The sequence below is a fragment of the Styela clava genome, chromosome 2, assembly GCF_964204865.1.
Source record: "Styela clava chromosome 2, kaStyClav1.hap1.2, whole genome shotgun sequence".
NCBI lineage: Eukaryota > Metazoa > Chordata > Ascidiacea > Stolidobranchia > Styelidae > Styela > Styela clava.
In genome coordinates, this window is record NC_135251.1 from 24727245 (window position 1) to 24750914 (window position 23670).

At 35.7% G+C, this 23670-nt stretch overlaps 4 protein-coding genes across 4 annotated transcripts in view; 3 read left to right on the forward strand and 1 right to left on the reverse strand.

Annotated features, from left to right (window-relative positions):
- LOC120336763 (E3 ubiquitin-protein ligase RNF123-like) overlaps positions 1–16797 on the forward strand; it is a 57945-nt gene extending 41148 nt beyond the window's left edge. The window contains exons 31-34 of the mRNA XM_039404520.2: positions 12782–12978; positions 13171–13259; positions 14501–14586; positions 14940–16797. Of these exons, the coding sequence (XP_039260454.2) occupies positions 12782–12978; positions 13171–13259; positions 14501–14586; positions 14940–15030 (463 nt within the window). The 3' untranslated portion in view covers positions 15031–16797. The remainder of the gene's footprint in view (positions 1–12781; positions 12979–13170; positions 13260–14500; positions 14587–14939) is intronic.
- Positions 447–2148, forward strand: LOC120336831 (microsomal glutathione S-transferase 1-like). Its single transcript, XM_039404605.2, has 3 exons — positions 447–832; positions 931–1041; positions 1686–2148. Exons 1-3 carry the CDS (start codon positions 596–598, stop codon positions 1833–1835), a joined length of 498 nt encoding a protein of 165 aa, XP_039260539.2. The 5' UTR covers positions 447–595; the 3' UTR covers positions 1836–2148.
- Positions 4855–6564, reverse strand: LOC120336820 (uncharacterized). Its single transcript, XM_039404595.2, has 2 exons — positions 6375–6564; positions 4855–5829 (listed from the first exon to the last, which is right to left on the reverse strand). Exons 1-2 carry the CDS (start codon positions 6478–6480, stop codon positions 5210–5212), a joined length of 726 nt encoding a protein of 241 aa, XP_039260529.2. The 5' UTR covers positions 6481–6564; the 3' UTR covers positions 4855–5209.
- Positions 16798–18374: 1577 nt separating the features above from the next.
- On the forward strand, positions 18375–20843 carry LOC120336830 (uncharacterized). The gene is made up of 2 exons (XM_039404604.2): positions 18375–18799; positions 19637–20843. The coding sequence occupies exon 2, from the start codon at positions 19650–19652 to the stop codon at positions 20157–20159; it is 510 nt and encodes a 169-aa protein (XP_039260538.1). The 5' UTR covers positions 18375–18799; positions 19637–19649; the 3' UTR covers positions 20160–20843.
- Positions 20844–23670: the final 2827 nt, after the last annotated feature.

The following is a 23670-nucleotide window of genomic DNA, read 5'->3' on the forward strand; positions in this document are numbered from 1 at the left end:
CTTTACGGACCTTCTCATCAGACGCTATTTTTGAAATTTCAAAGGGAAGTAACGGCGAATTCCATATTTGTAACAAAAGTTTCAAAAGTTGTTGAATTGGCCTGGTTTAGATCTGAAATAGAGATCACTAAACCTAAATTATGCCGCCCAGTTGTGTTAATGACAAACAACTAACTTGTCCATACTAGTCAATCATATCGAAGAACATTTCACCCAAAGTAACCACTATAAACCAGTCAGTGATTGTTAGTGGCCTCGCTGGATTTACGTTTGATCCAGGTGTATGCATGGGCTACGACATACAGTAAATATATTGTCAGTAGCCAAATAACCAAAAAACGTATTTGTTCGCTATTACGTCACGCTTCGCATTACGTTGTGTTAATCATGACACAAAGATGCACGCTTTTTTCTAGATCATGCTTTTATAGCCGGAAGCATCGTTTCTCGGATCATGTGCCGTTCTGTAATTGTTTGTTACTCGCGGCCCTGGCAATTATAACCGGTATAAATATGCCTGTTTTTAAAACTTTGCACAGTTGGAAGATATTCAATTTTTCTGAGTAGAACTGACGCAGAAATCTACGGAATCATCATGGATAGTGCAACGATACCAGCTTTATATTCGCTCAAAAACCCTGCGTTTGTTTCCTTGGTGAAGTTCGGAACGTTGATAGTCGCGAAAATGGTATTGATGTCCATTGTTACCACAATATACAGAGTAATATACAACTCATACGTATCTGAGGAAGATTATGCACTTGTGTATCCTGAAGACAAAGAAAAAGTCAAGAAAAAGGCTTTGGTTGCACAGAATGCAAATGTTGAAAGAGTAGGTTCGATTTTTAACTATTTGAACGTGTTGATATTTGTTTAAAAATAAACTTCCTATAAATGTATTCAATGAATGATATTTTATTTTTGATGAAGGTACGCAGAGCCCATCAGAATGATTTAGAAAACATTGTTCCGTTTGTGTTGTTGGCAATGTTTTATATCGCTACGAATCCAGATCCCGCCACAGCGGCCCTTGTTTTTAAGGTATGTATTGTATTGATTATGGTAATAATCCATTCTTTGTTTTGTGGCGTCACCGGTTGGCTAAAATAGAATATCCGCACAATCAATTTGGCATAACAACTCGAAGAATCGATTATGAAATCTTACAGTAATTGTAATAATATGGCCTAGTTTTGCTCTAATCGTATTCGCGAAAACAGGGTTTATTATTCGTGCGCAAAGAATAGGTATGTCAATTTGTTTTTACTCCAATTGATATAAATGTCAAACGCAGATTCAATATATGAATATAATTCCATGAAACCACGGGGTTTTTTATTCGTGGGACAAGAATAGGCATGTGAATATGTTTTCACTCTAGATTACAGTCAAATGCCAATTCAATATATAAATATAATTTCATGGGTCTGCTTAGCCAATGATACTCGATACAAACGACTATTCTGCCAACGACTTTTTTATAGATATAAATAAGTTCACACTCACCCCATATTGTGACATACGTCTCTTCTTTTGCTTCGTATACATTAGAAATAACACTTTTCTCCGCTATGATATTAAAATTGTCCCCATCGGTAGCATAGACAGTGGTCATAGATAGACTATATATATATATATTTGCTCATTTAGGCTTTTTATATATCATTGTTTGTTCTATTTTACAGAGTTTTGCTGCCATTCGTTTTCTTCATACAATTTTTTATATTGGCAAAATTCGTCAGCCATCTAGAAGTCTTGCTTTTTTTGGAGGATTATTGATCAACATGTTCATGGCACAACAAATCCTCTTTTCTCTTTGTGATCTCGAAACATAAGGAATACTTGAACTCTTGTTTCAACATAAATTTATTTTTCGTCGCTATTAAAGCGACAAGTCGAACTGTGCCTGCTAATTAGCACCGCCAAAGATGTCTGTCAATAACAGGTGAACCATAATATCCAAAAGATATACTGTTTCAGTGTATAGGTCGAACTCGCTGTCTTGCCCGCCCGCTTTCGATTATATATATGTTTTTAGATCACAATGTTGTGCCGGCACATTACAATCGTTAAGTTGTTATATGCTCTTCTTTTTATCGTGTTTATCTTTGCCTGTTTTTATATAATAATACAATCATGTAAAAGAAATTGGTGACTTTTTGTGTACTCGTAGTCGCCCGGTCGGTCAACATGACCACAATAAGCAATTCTGGCCAAATTGCTACGCTTTTCGATGATTTTTCGACGAAAAACTCACTTGCGCTTTGCTATCGCGGTCGTAATCTGTACTTCCGTGGGCAAGCTGACGCACTAGTGGGCGCACACTGACGTGCGATTATCGCTGTCAATCGTTGTGGGATAATGCGACCATACTCTATACCTCGCTGTACTGCGTGGCTTTGGTTTCGGCCATTCTCCTTACATCGATATATCGGTTTTGGGAATTCGATCGTCTATGCTTCAGAAAGTCTCAAAACTGAAATGCTGGAATAAATCTTTATTTGCATTTTAATTTTTTTAAATTCAATTATTGATGCACAGAACCTGTTTGTATTGCGTCATTTTTTCGAAGATATCGGTGTTTCAAATAAGAAATATCGAAAAAAGACATCGATACATATTCACTTTCAACATGATTCTATATAATATGTAGATTGGTAAGATTGATAAAAGTGGAGATTAGGAAACTAAAACTCGTGTGTTCGTGTCATATATTATTTATTTAGCCGGGGTGATCATGTTTCTTTATCTATAATTTGGCATCTTTATCTCAAGAATCTGACCGTTTTCCGTATTTAAAGTCTTATCAATATTTATTTCAATATGATGTATTGAATGTTCTGTTCCTTATGTAACTCAATGTTCAGAATATTTTAGATTAGATGTTCTGGTACGTCTATTTGACTGGAAACGGAATTAAATAGTTTTCGTTTTGAACTGGACATTATGGCATATTGCCATGTATTAATATTTTATTTATCGTATTGCAGTATTTCACTATCAGATTTAAGGCTTGGAATTCCTACATGGAATTATTCCAGAGCAAAATCTTCAATCAATGATCATGTTCTTGGTGACCTACTGTCAGGGCTGCCATCGATATGAACCCAAAAACAAGGACATCGGGGAAACATGATAAACAAAATGTATTCATACTAGTGCGACCTGTGTCTAATCATACTTTACACTAGAAAGGATTTGCTCCAGCAGTTCTTTATTTGTATAAACTATCTGCTCCATCTCACTTCTAAGTTGAATTTTGATTCAAGTTAAACAAACTGATCTTTGCCGGTAGGATATTGTTTTGTCATCGTGACAATTAATTTGCTGTTATTATGTCATAAATGCGCGTAGGTTCTAATATCATTTTTAGCAAATCAATCATTCGAATTGACAGTCCAGCAAGTGCCCGGTATGAGAACCTCTACCCCTGAGGTAAAACAAAAATAAGGACGTTTTTTTTAAAAACAAGGACCAATATTTTCTATGACGAAGACCTTCAAAATAAGGACAAATCTTAGAAATAAGGACGTTATGGCAGCCCTACCTACTGACCTAGTTCTTGGTCAAATGAAAAATTCAGAATATTGTGTCAGGTGATATGGGTAGATTTCATTAAATGTACAATTTTGAGTCGTTGGATTTCTTTGAATTTCGTGAATAAAATATATATATCGTGGTTTTGTTGACGGAGATGAACGCCACGATTCAATTACGTTCAATTTCTGCTTTCATCTTTTGAAAAATTCATTTCGTTTGGTTATTCACGTAGAACGACCACATTGTAGAAATTGAATTTAATATAACTGCTTTGGATAGCCATTTTGAAATAAAAGAAACAGAAACGGCCCGAACAGCGATCCGATGCTTTCTTCGTTGAAATTTGCAAAATATAAACTTTTTCTGGTTTATTGGTTCCAATTTTCAATAAAGCATCCATATGGCAGTCAAATTACAGTTTCAACACGACACGACTCAATTTGCATTATATCAATTTGTAATTGAATAAATATGGCCTTTTACCGCTGTTTAATTATGGATAGGAATCGCCTCGTTTCATCATATATCTGCGAAATAATAGCGACAGAATATCAGTTACATAACTTTTTCTGGAAACTTATCTACACATCATTATAATTAAATTTCGTTTTGCATTTAATTACAATCGCCTGAAATGGATATTTTAAGCCGTTTCTCAAGTTATATTGTTGTTACTGCTAGTCGAATTGACTTGGTCGCGCTTAGTTAATGCGCCATGAAAACTTGAGTTTGTCCTATATGTAGGGCATATGCTTGATACCCACCCGTTGAAAATGCATTACATTTTCCGCTTTTTTAGATATTCTCGAGTACCGAAAATGAACTGCATACTGTACTTAAAATCTCTCAATAATGAATAAGTTTCACGTTTAAATATTAAAATCACGATGAGCTTGTTTAACATGTTTTCGAATCGCTGAATACGAATATACATAATTTATGGAAAATAGAAAATTGCTTATTCTATTTTAAATTCAACCTACCTACTGTCTGAAAAAGATGACCTATGTTGAATCAAACATGTATACAATGCGTGATTTACAAAATAATTTATTTTGTACTACAATTTTTTGTATTTTCGGAAATTTATTCATCTTGGTGCGTGTTTTAGAGTTCATTACGGGAATACAGTTTGCGAAAATTTATCGGCAGTCAATTTATTGATGAATATAATCACGAATACTCCAGCAGCGTTGAAATATTCTGTTTTAATTAAGGTCTTGAATATTTGGATTGCCTTATGTTAGCATAATTCTAACCTTACTTTACGATTTACATTAAGCCCTCATATCTACACCAGACATCAAATTTCTGTATGAACGCAGTTTTTATTTTTATAACAATCATAAGGTTCTTTTAAAATGTAAGATACATAAAATAAAGAAAGGAAGAAAGTAAAGAAAACTGCGCGATTTACAGTCAAGATATAAAGGAACAAAATGACATTTGCATGGACCAAGCGGTTAGCACCAACCAATCTTTTAATCTGCGTATGTTGTAGTGTTGTTAGGTCTCCTCAAATACATTCGTACATACATGATTACATGCGGAGATTCTATTGCGCCTAGATTCTGCACAGTGTATTCTCATGGATTCAATACAGTGCAGCCTTATTTTTACTGCATTTGGAACGTTCTATATAAAATCTTACATTTTCGTGTCCACCAATTCACGACACCCCGTTTTCAATTTTATATTCCTTAGGCCTGGCACCAGTCTGCGCGTGTACTACTGTGGATATCCCCACAGCGCGTGATGGCCTTGATTGCAAAGGGGGTGTTATGCTCTTCGGAGATGACTTTTTTGTGTTTCCTTTCTCATCACAAATCACAATAACTGGTGTGGTCGGACTTTGCTGGTTACGACTGAAAGTCTGCCGAGGCACATTGTGTGTTTTCGACACCGATTCACGCGATAAAGATGTCGTTAGTGGCGTGGTACCTTCACTTTCAGTCGTTTGCTGTTTATCCGGTGTTAAATTTCTTATCCTATCAAAAATATCTTTATATGGTGACAATTCACTTTCTTTCAAACAATCCTTCAGTAAATGTATTTGTCCGCACTCGCATAATATGCCTGGCTCTTCAGTGAGCTTTCTTCCAGTAAACGCTGTACTTGAGCTTTGGTCACCATTGGTGCCCATTTCAATATTTTCTGCAGATGAATCACCAGTTTTTGAAGGATGTCTACGAAAGCATACAGTCTTTACACACGATATAACGTTTTCATAATATAGGTAGACGATGACAAGAACGATTGCCACTGCGAAGCTGATTAGAGTTGTGATACCTGAAAAATTTTGAAATTGTATAAACCAAATCATGTGTCAATTTTCCAGTTAGAAGCGCATATAGACTCATTTGTTCTTTGGGGTAAACTTGAAGATTTCGAATAAACAGTTTTTCTTGCTCAATTTGTATGTTAGGGTTATATTTGTTTAGGTTCAAGTTAAATAATACCGAAATCTCGTTTAAATCCGCGATTTGCTATGACCATATTAGCTAGCAATTCACAATTTAGTTAATATTACTTTGCATTTGAATTTATTATATTTATATACAGACAGTACACCTCACTAGTATGCAGTATTGTAACCTTTCTTAGACCTTGGTTCTATATATGTTGCCCCCAAAACAGAACCAAGGCCAATTGGAACATATTCTAAATCTAGAGAGAACGAAGCTTTTTTGCAAGGCGTCCTAGATTGCTGAAAACTTTTTTTTCATTTTGTAGAATACGGAAATATATGGGTTCTGTATTTTGGGGGTCACTCTGTGTGAACATTATGCGTTAATATAAGACACGGCAATTTCTTCTTGTATATAATATATTACCTGGTCGCATATTAAAACTGTCGTCATGAATTTTTGTGCTTCCAGGCGTTAACATTGTTCCGTTGAATCCTTCAGAAACATTCGTTGTTATTATTGTAGTTGTCATTTACTTCAGTTTTGTACATTACGTCATTATACTAGTAAGAATTAGACGTTTTTTCTCGTTAAAGCCTAAATATGTACAGCTAAACTTTCTGCAAAGTAATAATACAATTAAAAATAAAGGAGTAAAGTTGTTTAGAATCGTATTTCAACGATGACTCGGTGGTCAATACCGCGTTTGCTTATTTGTATTATTATTCTAAAACCGTTCAATAAAATTGAAAAAATATGGTTTAATATACGGTTATTCATCGCTGATTATTTATAAAGTAAATGCTGACATGTTTGATGGATTCACATCGATTGTATATACGAGCTCATTGGCCGACCCATTGCTAAGTTTTTTTTTAAATGGAACTGGTTGAAACCCGGTAAAATTAGCAAAACCTGACAACAAATTTGTCTACATCTTTCAGGCTGCTCAAATAACTCTTTATCGTTACGAATTAAGCAGTACTCAATATTCCTTATTTTGAAAACTCCTGCAACATTTTTATACTGCTGGCATAGTTCGCGTTTTCTTTTATTAAAATAATACATCTTTATAAGTAGTCTGTGTCAGTAGGAACTAAAAAACGCACCCCTCGCATCAGTAACGATGAATGAGAGCGTATCGTGTAAAAACATGCCTCACTTTTTGTTTGCTACGCTGAATAACTCTAACAATGAGGTTCTAAAATTTCAACTGTACCGTAAACATGCATGAGAATGATCGTACTCTTGTATTTTAACAGACGTCACAATAATGCTATTCCCATCCATAGCGTCTACAATATCAAATCCACTAGGCCGCCAGGCATAAAGATACTTATATCTTATCTTATACAGTTAATCAACAAGTAAAAATTCAATCTCAAAATTTTAGATATTCTGTAAATAATGCAACGAACTTGTCTGCTGATACTTGAGGCTTCAAGCTCTAATCTTGCTCGTAATATAAATAACTGAAGTTTCATTTTGAAATTGTTCATTTCCTACTTTTACAAACTATTAATTATAGTGCGTTGCAAAACTAATTGAAGCTTCGCGCTCGTATAAAACTCAACTGTAAATTGCGCGCCAGCCGTTAGCTCTTTTCTGCATACTAAAATTGATTTTCAGTACCTGACAATAACAGAAACGCTTCTACGCGCAGTGCTAATGTCGTGATATTTATAAGGTATCTAGCTGATGTGCCTAGTAAAATGTGGCCCAAATATGCAAGTTACAAAGACCATTCTAAGCCTTGTCAGTTTGTCTGGTTCTTTTGTTAACGTGTAGACTCTAAAAATTACATCGCAAACTGCGCACGAATTTGTAATTTGCACCAGTAGTAGCGATATGCCATCTTCCTACCGTACCTTTCAATTGTACTTTACGCTAGAAAGCCTCATGATGCCGACAACCTGACAAAAGTCCTACTTCATAATATATTGAACAATAGTATCCAAATCTGAATATTTGACTGTAAATAAACTCGCTTTCTGGTTCATGGACTTTAATAAGCTTATTCTTAACCTCTTATTCTATTATTCTAAGTACAATGTATACCATACCGTACTACACTGCTTTGCTTCAACAAAACAATGTCAAATCGATATATTACCTCGTAGTAATGATGTGTTCATGATACAGCTTATATTCCTGACTACATAAAAAATAAATTAGCTTCCATTCCATAACGTCGTAGCTATAAATAACAGAACAGAACACGTTCCTATGACTTGGTTAGTTTTACGTTAAAACGTGTCGGCGTAATTTGCGTCAGATCTTTTAACCAAACGCTGTGATATCGATAAAAATTAACGATATGACTGTCCCTGATTTGTAACAGATAGACATAAAATTATATGGATATCGAAATTCTTTCGCAAAACGTATTTTTACTGGTATTCTTTGCTCGGCCACCTATGGGCAAATGCTAAGCATGCCGTTAGACTTACAGACTTTTATTGTTTTCATTATCAATTTTCAGTAAAATAAGAAGTGATAATATTAAACATGAATGTAAATAATATTTTAAAAAACAATACGCATGGTAATTTGTTTGGATTATTTACGTAAATGTACATATATAACGGTAAATTTCAAGAATGCATTTCAATCACATCATATTGAATGCGGTAAAACCACGTTATGATATAAGCCCATTCCACATCCATGAAGTTTTCCCGCGTCAATTTCTGTTCAGAACGTCGAATTTGCATATTTTTACATCATTATTTTCTCTGGCTTACTAATATGGGGAATCCATACAAATTTCTGTTTCGCTCTTGTATTTCACATTCTGCCTTCAAACATCCTAGACTAAAACAATACAGCATTCTAGATATTGGCGTAACATCCACGGCCTACTCGACCAAATTAGTGCGCTGGCAATGTCTTTCTGATGAAATTATTGTCATGTCTCTCATAAAGTGGGCATTTCGCGGAAGCTATTTTATGAAATTAACTCATAGTAGTTATCGATCCACAGACTTCAAAATTTGACACGCTGCTCGCTTTGTGTAAACTTTACACATAGGTCTAAGTAGCTCACACCAATCTAGTCTCGTGAACTTGCGTATTATATATATGTTTACTTCTTCATTATTTGGCTAACATACGTGACCCATACTTGGCAAAGTGTTCACATATCATGAGTATGACACCCCAAATAAGAATCAGTAATAGGTTCGCTAGCTTTTTACGCATTAGTAGACTCCCTGTGGATTTGGCGTCACACCTCTCGGATCTTTCTTTGTTCACAACGTAAACACGTAAGCACCACGTTCAATAAGAATTACGTCGCCCATACCTGACGCTTATCTTGTTTGTGTAATACTCAGGTTCACCCCAACTAATGGGTACGAAAGTTACTCCATATATATACATAAATAAAATCGGGTAGTTATAGATAACATCTGAATAATGGCATTTCGGTTGAACATGTTATACATTTGATAAAAATACTTCAATCCTTCGAAGACTCAATGTTTTGACATCACACCAAGAGTTCGTACAAAATGGTTCAATTAATTTATACCGATCACAAAAAAGCTGTTCGATTATAATAAGATCATTTTCTTTCACGGCCTAACCGGTAGCTGTAGTGTGATTCGCAGTTTTTGAACAAAATCGCTATCAATTTTGTGACCACAGCCTATTTTATTATGAAACGCGCCATTCAGAGGAATTATTTATTATCTTTCAATTTTGTGGTAGCTGAGAATGTTGGCAATTTTTCCACAAGGGTGTTCAAAACCCAACTTCAATCAATATAATTGTCCTAATAGCCTCAGTAATTTAGAAAATTGCTTAGCGGTTCGGGGCTGTCTATGTTCGCTAAGTGAAAAATACTCCCTGCCCATAGGTTTCAGTTCCTTTACACAACTTGATATAAAATAGGCGATCAAAATTAGTTACCTCCCTTCTGGAACGCCATTTTTTAGTCTCTGTCTGGCTGAGATGCTAGAAAAAATAATATCTCGTAATCATTTATATAATATTGCATAATACAACCTTGCATTCAAAGCTGTTGGTATAGGTACCATGTAATACCCACATATTTCTTATATTCACGGTATTCTGGCCACTATGTATATATCCTGAATTACCTCGACTCACCCCATCCTGTTCTGAAATTTTGTTGTTCGCTTTATAACATTTTCGCCCAGTCAGCTATTTTCAAGCCTAGTTTTCTTCCGCAAACTCAACTATCAAAAAATTTTATCCATGAACGTCGCTATTGCTTCCTCCAATGAGATAAATTACAATATATTCACTAAACACTAAAATCGTGACTTCCAGCTCAGCATTCTCCTTTAAGTTGTATCAAAAGTAACTGTGTCCGACTGCATCACCTTCTATACACTTGTTAACCTTTCACTTGTTATGTATTCAATGTTCATATCTCTACATCCGGATTAACCTAAACGAGCTACTTCCGTATTAAGTTCAACAGTTAAATTTAAATCCAAGCATCACATTACCACACACAAATTAATAATTCATTCATTCCAACGTCAATGTGAACGTCTCTTTTATATAATTTGTTGTTTCCCTGCCTTGCAGTTGCATTTTAATATCTTACTTATAGTTTCCAGTGCTTGATTGTTGTTATTGATAATGATTCATATCCCACGTAGTGTGGTAGTTCATTATCTAGGTATTTAGTCTACGTTCTTGTTTACTGTATACATACTAATCTACATCTTCATAATCTATTCCAGCGAGGCGTCGAATCGAGCCTTAACTTCCAAACTGATTTACGTCTAATTAGTTACCTCTCGGGATTTCTCGCGCCGGGAATTTTCTGACAATTTAGCGGTGTTCCTTTCTCAGCTTGTGACAACGATATATTTTAGTAATTTATTTCGTGTCAACTCACCAACGCAAATTGTTTTTTTCATGTTGGTATGCCAGTAATGCTACGCATCAATTTTCCCATCTTTTATCAGTTATGTTGATCAGCTGTGCGGATTGTTTCCCCTGGGGGATGTCAGTCGTCTGCTTATTTTAAGGTCACGTTTATAGGCAGCTTATACATGTCACAATCATAAAAACTTTTGCTTCTTGTTTTTTAGTAACCAACTGTATGTATACGTATATTAAGTCTTAAAAAACGCTTTTAAATAGAGAGTTTTCTAGCATTCAACATTTTTTACACTTCACGCTCGAAAAGTATACTTGCTTTTAGACGAGTCGTCAGTTTATCATCCGCATCTATCAACATCGAAATTCCCATATTTCATTCTCAATTTTGAGTCATACGTGGTTTTAATCACTGACACAAACTTTTTAAAATGATATTACAGTTTGCATTGCTTAGAATAGAATCCTGGTCAGCAGTGAGGCCGCTTGAGACCAGTTATGCGACGGTCGTGAGCGATTGTGGTTTGTACTGAAAGAGAAGATGAGTCAAAGAGTTTGAGGTTCGTTGTTGTTTATTATCAATGCGCTTCACCGTTCCGCGAAGTTCTTAATGAGTTCATCTAGACCTAATTTTGTGAAGTTGAGGTTCAGTGCATATACCAATTATTTATCGTTTATACATTGTCATTTGCTCGTAATATTCCTCCTTAAAAGACATTATCTTATATAGTTTAACCTTTCGAATCGTGAAACGGTCATTGTGACATAATGTTTATACTGAAATTGTTGAATTATACTATATTTCCTGTAGTCCACAGAAAAATGGAGAATATATGCAACAAGTTTTTGCTCTTACATCAGTAATACCGACTATTTATAAAATGTTTCGGTGTCAATTATAGACTGTTTTTTTTTATATATAAGGCGACGACCCTATTTAAGAAATAGCTCGTAAAAAAGATGGAGGCTGATATTAATATCGATTACGATTTACGAACATGGTCGACTGTAACTTATTGAAATCAATTTGTCCCAGAACTATAACTATCAACTAATTTCTCAACAGCTCCAATAATTTTCTTTCAAACTAAACTGGCTATGGACATAGCGAGATGATTTCCGTCACCAATCAATTATAGCACATGTGTATTTCATATACCGGTGCTTACTTTTCCTTTAATTACGGAAAATATCCAGACCAATAGCTTGCAATTAAATCCTAAGCCAATCACCAATATCACTTAGTCCAGCATAAGGCGCCGCTACCCAAACCAAGACTTATTGACAACTTGAAAATTATTGTTATGGCATACGACAAATGACTTCTTTTTCTGTCATCGTTTTCTTTTCTTCGACGAACGATTGTACATAATGGTCGCGGGTTATCGGCCAAGCGAAACAATGTATGATGTCCCGGGTTCTGAATGAGCCAAATATTGTTCATAGTCCTAACTTATCTATAAGTTGATTTTCAAATGTAGCTAAGTTTTGTTAGATTACCACATAATTGACTTATAAGTAGGTACATCGAACCATTATTCATAACTATATATGCCAGAACAGTATATTATTGAAATGATTCGATTGATAAAAAGTTAAGGGCAAGGCAGTATCGGATATTCAGAAAATTTTCTCCGTGAAAATTCAAACAAGAAGGCCCTTCATTCTTATGTTATAGTGAAAATGATACATTAAACATAAATTGCGACCGTTTTAAATACAAATACTTTTGGTATGAATTTTTGGGCTTTAGTCAAAGGTTTTTACTTTCGAATGGTAGACAGACATAACTTACCTACTGTGTCTAATACTAAGGCTATAATATGGTTTTGTTTGACCCAAATTAAAATATATCATATGGAAATGTAATAAGGTTGTATTATCAAATTGTTTCATTATGATATTAACTATAAATTTGATTCGATTGTACGTGTACATTTTTATTCTAAATTGTGTCCCTACTCTTTGTTCAGGACGAAACGAGCATCATCGGCTCTACTGAAAGATCCAGGATTCAGTAAAGATTCGATAGATATTCTTATGAAAGATGATCCATTCGCTCTCTCATGGTCACGTGCTAGATCGGCGGACGAACCTTCGACGTCATCAGCACCCGATATTGTATCGGTCCCTCGCAAAATGACAACAGAAGGATTTTCATTACGGCATCGTAAGTATTCTTCTTTTATATGATCTGCAAGCCTCGTCCATATCGTGTGTTGGATGAGATAACGTGTGTTAGTGCGTAACAACGTAGCATATTGGGATTTCCTATAGTTAGCAATCATATCGCTAAATTTTGAAAATGTTTTATGCCATCGTATACCGATTTCATATCTCATTGAAGTATCATCCATTTCAGGTGAAGAAGTTTCCGAACAAGAATATGGAAATGTTGTAACCATGGTGGAAAGAATTCACAAGTGGATTGAATCTGCAGAACATGACGAGGTACGTATGCTTAGAGCAGTGGTTCCCAACCTTTTTTGGCTCGCGACCCCCTTTGGTGGTTTACACATACCTCGCGACCCCCTGCCCCACTTTCTTTACTTATCATTAAAATAAGCGGCAAAGTGAATATTGTGCAATTTAATTTTTCATCAAGCAGCAGTTTTACTCAATGTTACGGCTGGCATTAAAACCCCGTAGCCAGCTGCGTAATTCGTGGTCTAGTTTTTGACAAATCTAATCTCATATCATCCTAGACCGGGTAAATGTGGTCGAAAAATTCTAAATTCTTCGTGGTGTATTTGGAATGCTTAGTCTCCATGACATTTCAATTTGGACGGTTTCGTGGATTCAGCACTGAGAACGACATTGCACAAGACACACTGCGGCTTCTCAATGCCACCGCTGATGACGTAGGATGTAAAACCGAACCTAAAATAGTCTTCCGCATATTGTCGTCATAATAAATAAAATAAAGGGGACCTCCTAAGATGGCACACAACCTGAACTCAGGTTGTGTGTACCAGCTTAGGGTTCAGGTTATGCGACATCTTGGTGCGCATACTTCAGGAGTACCAATAAAGGAACTAAAACGTTACTGCAGGATGTATGATAATCTTCACGATAAAACGACATAAAATACAAGCCTCCCTTGGTATCGAAATCCCTGCGTTCCACAGCATTCCTTCGAAGCCCGCGTGTTTATCTCGGCGCGTGGAAATGCAGACGAGTTTGTGTGACGTCACAATGGCTAACATGCCATAAACCATCTTGCGCCGCTTGCTTGATTCTGGGGTCTCACGAGTCACAACAGCTAGTAGAAATCTCTCGGAGGCAAACGAGAGTCCATTCAAGACTTCGGATTCAATTGACAATATTTAACCTAAAGCTTTGTCTTATTTTCTTCTGTTTTGCAAGACCTTCGCGACCCCCCTAGAAACCCGCCGCGACCCCCAGGTTGAGAACCACTGGGCCTTAGAGGATTTCTATGTTGGCTTGAACAGGGTGGGTGGGAGGCTTGGACCTTCCGGCCTCCAAAGAGACAACAAACTTGACTAGGTGCTATTCCCAATGACTGCATTAATTTGCAGGCTTAGAACTTGTTTGTGCCATTCTCAACGTTTGAATTTATTATAATTAGGACGTTTATTCAAAAACTATTGATTATCAGAATTAGACTCGTGTTAAACAATTTCCCCTTACGATGGAATCGATTACAATGGATTTTTAACTGTTTTTTGCAGCCCATGGACGAGGAAAGTCTTTGCACTATTTGTTATGCTAATGAGATTTCAGTTTCTTTCAATCCCTGTGGTCATACTTCATGCAAGTAAGTATATGTTATATTGCAATACAATTTAATTATATGAGGTAATTATGTATATAGGAGCTTATGTATGCCTTATATGCGAAAAACGGGTAAAGGTTTTTTTCTACCCCCGCGGGAAAAATGCCGTCTTCCGTCTCGATAGTCCATAAACTGAGGAAGATTAGTGAACTTGTTTCAATCATTCGCGCAAAGATAACTACGAGTTGCACAGCACTCAAAATGAACTGGCACTTTTGGTACAATTTTTTGTGCAAAACATTGCTGGTGGATTGATTACCCTGCATTGACGGAGATCATACTGGGCGCCTGTACCGGTTTGTTTAATTATAATTATAATTACATCTTTATTCCAGGTCCTGCATCAGCCACCAACTAATGAACGCCAAGGAATGTTTCTACTGCAAAGCAATAGTTGAAAGTTTCAAGCCAATTGAAAATAAATAAATGTAGTTTGATTTTAAAATATAGAACTTGCGCCTTACTACAACGCCTTATGACGAGGAATATTGAACCAAATTAGTACTATTTACGACTGCTTTATACTCGGATAACACTGGCTCCATTTAAAACATAGAAAACTAGTAAAAAAACATGTATTTTCTTTTTTCTTATCCAAATCACGATAATGAAATTTCTGGTTCTGGTATTTATGACCCATGATGTAATTGTGGTTGTCTCCCACCATGGTATTAGTGTCGACAAATTCTGATTCTCAATACGGAATTGTGAAATTGGGCTCAAAAAAAATGTTAGGCAATTATATAATAGATACAAGTTGGTTACAAATGAGCTTATTCCAATACCACAAATCCGTTTTGCTTAAAAATAGCATAAACTCGATTTTCTCTAGTGATATATTTTTAATAAATATTAATTTTCAATCTTTTTGTGTAATTTCGATTGGGCCTATTTATTTTATATTTCAATGGGTGTGAAGGGAAATTTTTAGTTCATTAGAATTTTGGCGGCTTACGTTAGCATGTTAAGTATCGGTGTGATCATTTCAAAAACTTTGCTCTGGATATCATTTACATTATTTCCATTTTTATATTTCATACCTTTGGGGGGGATAAGACTCTGTCCCCTTATCCAGCGTGCAAAAATTTGATGGGGGATACAACTTGTATTATAGCTCACTCCTGTGTTACTCTAGTCGCGTTAGGTCCTAGTTATGAGGGCATTGAAGTGATGTTTTGTCGACTCCAAAAAATGGCACCTTGTAGCCCTTGAAAGGCACAGGATAATGGAAAATGCTCTTAATCTATCTGTAGCTAATTAAACGGAACCTATTTTCTAATTGAACTTTATTGTTTGCCTATTATGCTAGGCTATGTTCTTATGTCGATTTGATTTTTTTTTTGTAAATTTCGCACTTTGTAAAATGCATTTAATTTGCAGGCAAATTTCAATCTTCAATTCATGTTATTTTGTATTTTAACATGGTTACACCTCTCCAATCTCATGTTCTTTTGATGATCTAAGCCAGTGGTTCCCAACCTTTTTTTCAAGCAACCCAAATTTTTTAAAAAAAAAATTTGTAAACTCTTGCCACCCGAGGATATACTCTCATACTAAACGACGCGTAGTACTTTTATAGTGCTTCGTGGTGGGACCGCGGGGGTTTATTTAAACGAAATAGATGCTGCCAATATTTTACAATGTGATACTTCTCGCATTTACAATTACTACTGAGCTACTCCACAATACTAAATATAAAATAAACAAAACAATTTCCTAAAAAAACAATAATTTCCAAGCTTGCGGAAAAAATAAGGGACCCAAGATGATTTCCAGGCGATCCAGTTTTGGGTCGCGACCTATAAGTTGGTAAACACTGATCTAGACTAACAATGTAGCGCATTTTATTTTAGCTAAATAGATTGAAGAATATTTGACCATTGGTGTAATAAAGATAAGAAGGTCAACCAGAAGTTAATATGAATGAAAACAAGCTTTGAATGAGAGCCGTAGTCACAATTTAGGTCAACTGCTAGAGTTCGCATAAAATGCCTATACTAGTAATTTTTTCACAAGTTTTACACGTAACCATTTGTTATGATATAATATCGTATTCTGTGATTTGCAATCTTTATTTTGTTCATCACAAAATATGCAATTATTTTGTTAAAAAGGTATGTTTTACTCATGAATATTATTAGCCCGAATCTTCTGTACAAAGCATTATTAATAAATTTTCCGGATATCATTGTACACTTGTTATCCATAGTTTCAATCAGAATTGATATACCAGGGTTCCTTGGACTTCATGTACCGCTTCGTTTCAACTGAATTGGAAACGCAAGACCGTGTGAGAGGAAACTGGCGCGTTAAAAATTATCCGTTTCCAGTTATGTTCAAAGTTAGTCCGATTTTGTCTGTCTTATTCAAGACGGACTTGTGGAATTTATGTTCTATTTGGAATTGACTACTATTTTATCTGAACTTACTTAGTGTTGGTGTAAATCAGCTTTATTGTACTGCTGGATGCCGTTGCCCATCAGGCAGTTAAAGACTTCGACGATTGTGCTGATCCTTATCTCATTGTCCTATCATCTTTGCCAATCATTAGCTCATTGAAACACTGATTATTGACAACCTGGAACCACGTTTACTGCTGAGCGATAAACAGTATAGGTTTCTTCAAAAACTTTTCACCACCGATTTGTTTACGATGATAGCCAAATTCGTATGCGCTCATTAGTTCGGCAGTGGGAGGTAACCTATGTTGTAACGAATTCCCGACAGGTTTATTGTCCTCCTTGACCAGTGCTCTTTTACTTCCGGAGGTACACGGTGTTAAATTGTTGGATCTAAAGAGCACTTTATATTCCTCAATGACCTCTAGCGCAGGAATGGAAAAATTGATAATAAAACCGAATCCCTGTTTTCGTACAAGGATTTCGTAGAGTACGATAAATCGCCTCAGTCCGTATATAAGTGCTGCATGTGTTAAGCTCGAAACCATGTCAAAGATACACAATACCAATCAACGATTATAAGACGTGTAGAGAAGATGCGACGGCAAGTTTCTCATTGATGCAGACTTCGATAGAACCCACTATGATATGACCGACAGTCTACTTTTCCACACGAAAAAAAAATTTTTTTTTTGACTCATTCAACAAAGAAGGTTTGTCCGTTCTACTGAGTTGTGACCCGTGAGTGCGTAAATTGCCCGGTATCCCGAAAATGTCGTGTACGACTTGTCCGGAGTGTGAAAATTGGCTTATAGGTGAACCTCATTGAACTATTGTAATTACTATTTGTAAAAATATTTCTTAAATTAAAAATTTGAATCGCCTATCGACACGCCAGTGTTTCAAGAAAGCCGATATTCCGATAATAACTAATTATCATCTTGATTGTAAGGAACAGGCAAGATAAAATACTTGTTTGCAAACAGTATTTACAGTGATCATTGTTTCAGCTTGACGAACAGGTATTCCAGACAGAGCATACGAAATTATTATTTGGGATTCAAATAATGGCGTGTCATTAGAATCGATGCCAACAGTTTGAAGAACTTAAATCAATTGCACAGTAAATTGCTTTGAAACGCTGTACGTATGCACAAAACTTACACTAAAGTAAGACTTTAAATCCAAATAGTGAATCATGTCTCGCCGTCGCAGCAAATTCATAACCAAGGAAGTCGCATATGGGTGTGAATGCGGTAAGAGATTACAACACCAAGTTTGCCATGCTGAACAGATCGGAGTAAAAGTATGACGGATGTGGTCAAGGATAATAGATAACGTTATTAATTTTCAGCGAAATGTCGAGTCCTTTGAGAGGTACCGTAATTTGAAAATGACCTCCTAGCGACATCAGTCGAATTATGGTTATTTGTGACCCTTGAGCTCATTTTAGTGTTTAAATTGACTTATAAGCCAGTGAAAACTAGACCTCCTATTCTTCTTCTTCGCTTGTCTCCGGCAATTGATCGCTTAGTCTCGTTTAATATTTAATCATCTGCGATTACGTATTCACGGAACTACATGAGAAAGTTGATGCTCAGTGAAAAAAATTAATAAACCAACAAATTTGAGAAAATTCGTTGCTATCGATCGTAAGTTCAAAGGTCACAAAATTAAAATCCGTTTCCAACGGTTTTCTTGCGTTTGTTTTGATTTCGTGGGTTGATCGACGTCTGGAAGTTTTTCATATTCAACTTTGTGTTTAGCTGTCAGGCGTCGAGCCAGATTGAATATTGGTGAGTTATTTTGTTTCTAGAAGTTTAATTACTGACCTAATATGTGAAAACTTTTTGTGCAAAGTGTGTAATGTATTTTTCATCATCTCTACATTCTGACATTACGGTATCTGCTTGTCTGTTGACCCCCTGGTTTCATAGATTTGTTTTGTCTGTTATGTTAATTACCACTCTCTATGTTATATTTTAATAAAATATAAATACCTTATGGTACCAGAGCTATGTTTTCTTGCAATCCTGTAATCACTTGTAGGCCTATAATAAGGTTTTTCTGTTATCCTAGTTTACAATGACTGCAGGACTGTTTGGCCCAGTTGTTTACTGACTGTGTAACAGCATCAGTATACTGCCCAACTAGTATAGCAGTGTACAGATGCGGCTTTGTTTATTGAGGTATCCGGGATATCAGTAGATATTGATTGCAATTTTGAATGATAAACGCCACACAGCATACCATAATTCTGTGATTTAAGACAATACAATACAGAATTGATAATAATTAAATAAACCTGGCTTAGTGCAAAGAATTAGAGGTTTGCTACCCATACTTGTTACCCTAGGATAGATTTTTAATGGTCGTCTGAGAGACCAACTGGGCTCCCCATGACACCGCTGGTTGGTAACTGGTTTATTACTGGACGAGATTGTATGGTTCACCAAAAGCAGTAATGGTCGAGCAATTTAATTATGTATCATATTCAATTAATATGTACATTAGCCAACAGCCTTGTTGTTGTCTAGTGTCAGAGTGTGTAAGCATATACTTGCTTTTTAACCAAATTCAATAAACAATCTTTATATAAATAATTGAATAAACACTTTTATTCACAATATTAGGTAAAGAAACAAAATGGCAAGCAGTTACAAAAAGAACATTGGTGGACAGAAGCGTAAAGGTGGTGCAAGAGCTGAACTCACAGAAGAACAAAAACAAGAAATAAGAGAAGCATTTGATCTTTTTGATGCTGATGGTTCAGGAAATATCGATGTCAAAGAATTAAAAGTAGCAATGAGAGCTCTTGGGTTCGAACCAAAGAAAGAAGAAATTAAAAAGATGATTTCAGAGGTAGACAAAGATGGTACAGGAATGATTGATTTCAATGAGTTTTTGCAAATGATGACACAGAAAATGAGTGAAAAAGATTCGAAAGAGGAAATTTTAAAGGCTTTCCGTTTGTTTGATGATGATGAAACTGGTAAAATTTCATTTAAAAACTTGAAACGGGTTGCAAAGGAACTTGGTGAAAATTTGACCGACGAGGAATTACAGGAAATGATTGATGAGGCAGACAGAGATGGTGATGGTGAAATAAATGAGGCCGAATTTCTTCGAATAATGAAGAAGACAAGTTTATATTGATGTAATATAATTTTTAACTTCTCAATATCCATAAAATCTGCTGCCTATCATTACAGGTCGATTGTAGATGATAGGCCAGTGACACGGTCTTGTTCATTTTCATCATTACCTGTACCTGTGAAATTCAAGACATCATTTTTTGTTGAATAGTTCCATAAATTAGTTAAATACATTTAAACTGATGGCATATCAGTAAGGTGCTATATTTAGGTTCCAAATTTCATTCCTATTACCTCTGAATATTGTATTCTCGAAATTATCACAACTGAAGGGCCCTATTAAAGTATGATAAATGGCCTATCTGATTTTCTGGAATAAATTTGTTTAAATACCCTAAATTTTAAGACCATATTTAACTACAACAAAATGCCCTATCACAAAATGGCTGCTTTATTAATCTCTTTTTTAGTAAAGTTGTGGGTGGTTTACATTAGTTTCACCATGCTGTGTGTCATTTCTTCCTCTGGAAGAGACTTCACTCCTGTAATATTTTTGTTTGTGGACCAATTGTTATTTTTTTACTTTGCATCATTCTTCTTCCTGTTTGTGATTTTATGAGTGTGTTTGATACAACATATATTGTTTGTAAAAATGGTTTTGTTAGAATATTTCGCACATCTGCTGTTTTCTTTATTGGGTGACTGTCAGCCCAAGCATGTATTCAAAGTTGAAGCTAGGATTTGGTATGCTTGTTGTTTTATGCAGAATTTAGGCAAAATTTGAAGACATGATGTCAATGGATGGTTTTGACGTGGATATTACACCCACACCCATATCCGATCTACCCAACTCCAATAGGTATCTTTTTTTCCACACTACAGTATATTTAATTGGTATTTGCTACTATTGGTAGCAGATATCTGAAATGGAGATATGAAGAATTGAAACATGCTTACCGCTAAAACTAGAATAGATGATAAGCAATTGTGACTATCTATGTTTAAAGGTTCGGTGTAAAAACCTAATCAATTGGCAGACCATAGCCTCTCAAGGAGCTTTTAGCTCATGTTGGGTAAGTGAACAGTTTTCTGGCGTATTGATGACATGCCACCAAAGGTTACGCGAAAAGCCATTCATTATCTCACACAGTATCACAACTAGGGCTGGGCGGAGTATTCGAATAGCGAATCGAATATTAGATTATTCGAATGGCATTTTACTATTCGAATATCCGGTACCACGTGACCTGCGACACTTTGCTTGGACACAGAACTCGCGCCTCTCGAAATCGACCGTGAATCGCGCGAGAATTCACCTACAGCTCTCGCTGGCAGACAAAGGCGAGAAATTTGAGAAATCGTTGTCTTTGCGTTGTGGTGTGAATTTGCTTTCTTTTTTGCGCCTAACGAATCGTTTCAATTCCCTACTTTGCACGAACACAGACCGCGCCGGTACGTAAATTAGGTATCAGCCGTTTTATGCATGCATAGTGATTATCGAAAATTAAAAGTTGAAATTGCGTTTTCGAGAAACTATACATGACGCTTATAAGCTATGACCAGAAAAGAAATGACAAGCCAAACTCCGTTTAATGTATTTTCTATGAGCTCTTCAGTTATCCCTTCCATCTGTGACCAAGTAATGTTTCGAAAAGGTGAACATTTTACTCTGTCATGCATGGCGGGTTGAGTGATAAAATCGTGAACGAAAGTAGATCGTAAAATCAATCGTGAATTTCGATGTTACAACGCATACTGTCTCGTTTGCGAATTGTTGCGCCTATTATCATCGTAAATGATTACATTCGATATATTTCTAACATTTTTGCACTAATAATTAGGACGTGACATTATCGAAATCGTCAAGTGAAATGGTGAATTTGTAACTTCCGTAAGCAAAATTGTGAATTACTCGGAACTATTTTAGTTATAATGCTTGCCGGGAAATTGTTTTGTTAAAAAAAAAGGTTGAAACTTGAAAAAATTAATTGTAATAAGTGTCTGACCCACTTTCCGACACAAAAGCACTCGAGCGCAAAATGTTTTTAGCATTAAGTCGCATATGCTAAATAAAATATCATTCAAGAAGTGCTGTTTATTAACGTCTTCTCGTCTAATGACCACGTAGAAATTTTCTTTATTGTCGAATTATTTAATCATATTTTAAATCAACATTCAGGGTCGATGCAATCGCTTTGTGAGGTTTATCTTTCTGATACGAAAATAACACAGACACCATAGAAAAGCATAAGGAAGTTAATTATCGTCATAATAAATACCTGCATCTTGGTATCGATAGTATAACCACTCGCTTAAAATTCGGACGGCAAATTTACAAAAGTTGATAAATAAGTAAGACCAAAACCAACGCAAAAAATTGGTGTAAAATTAATTTGGGTTTCGATATCAATCCTCAATACCTATAACAAATGTTGCCGACGTGAATGCACGGGTATGCCCGTAATATAAAACTTCGACGTCCGCCAACTCTAATAAATCGTTGCAAAAAAAAGTGAACGGACGGGAATTTAGCTCACCAACTTCAGGATATCGCCATCAAAACCATCGTGGTGACAAAAACAATCAGCGATTAGGGCGAAATTAACCAGTCAAAAACGCTTTGTTGACGATTTTTTAATGTTTTATTTGATTTTCAAAGAGTATCAACCGACAAAAAAATATTTGTTATTCGACTATTCGGTATTCGTTAAAAATATTCGAATTATTCGATTCGAAAAAAAATATTCGATTTTGCCCACCCCTAATCACAACCCGTTGAGAGCTATGACAAGCGGGTCGTCAACGCTCGGGCTGAATTATGAATAGAGATATCAAGTGACCTGTCAGCTCAGCGCTCGGAACGTAGTTTCCATTACACTGCTGATTATCGTATTTTATGCACCATGGGCACTATAAATCCCCCCTTTCCTCAAAAATCGATCGTGCGCCTGATGTAGGGATCAGGTAGTGCTTTATTGCATGCAACCAAAACCAAAACCGGCATTGCTTTTATAAAAATCGTTCCGTCATATAGCCTGATGCGCCTTACGTGGAATAAAAGCCCAATCTAAGCAATTTGTTGACTTAATACCAACATATGGGCACACACAATAACAAGAAATAAATATTTTCGTAAGTTGGGTATGTTAGTCGTTGATTGGGACAATGACATGAAGCAGTGACATGTAATTGGTTGGGATATAACGGGCCATAGCGTAAAACCACTAAAATGAATATATATATATAAATATATATATATATCTGTAGCAAAAACGCATACATGGTCGATTCGGCCATTAATTTTGCGCAGGATTTTTTTTTTCTATAAATTCTTCTTAATCAGTGATGGAAAAAAATGAATGTATATAAGCGTAGCCTATATATTTACGATATAAGCGATGTATAGCGATGTATAAAAATTAAAAAACGAGAAACATTAGATACCAATTTTTAAGGCTCTGGTTTGACCAGGCCTAGAATTGAATTCGAGCCGTACACTCTTACAAACATGGCGTCTATCCTGTTAAAACCACTGAACTGGAAATACTCTCCGGTGAAAACACGCTCTCTTT

Bases quoted from the DNA above. Each gene is read 5' to 3' on its own strand.
- LOC120336831 (XM_039404605.2), top strand. From the start codon at position 596: ATGGATAGTGCAACGATACCAGCTTTATATTCGCTCAAAAACCCTGCG. The intron at 833-930 runs GTAGGTTCGATT...TTTTTGATGAAG, and splicing joins AGAATGCAAATGTTGAAAGA to GTACGCAGAGCCCATCAGAA. The intron at 1,042-1,685 runs GTATGTATTGTA...TCTATTTTACAG, and splicing joins CAGCGGCCCTTGTTTTTAAG to AGTTTTGCTGCCATTCGTTT.
- LOC120336820 (XM_039404595.2), bottom strand. From the start codon at position 6,480: ATGACAACTACAATAATAACAACGAATGTTTCTGAAGGATTCAACGGA. The intron at 5,830-6,374 runs GTAATATATTAT...AAAATTTTTCAG, and splicing joins CAGTTTTAATATGCGACCAG to GTATCACAACTCTAATCAGC.
- LOC120336830 (XM_039404604.2), top strand. From the start codon at position 19,650: ATGGCAAGCAGTTACAAAAAGAACATTGGTGGACAGAAGCGTAAAGGT.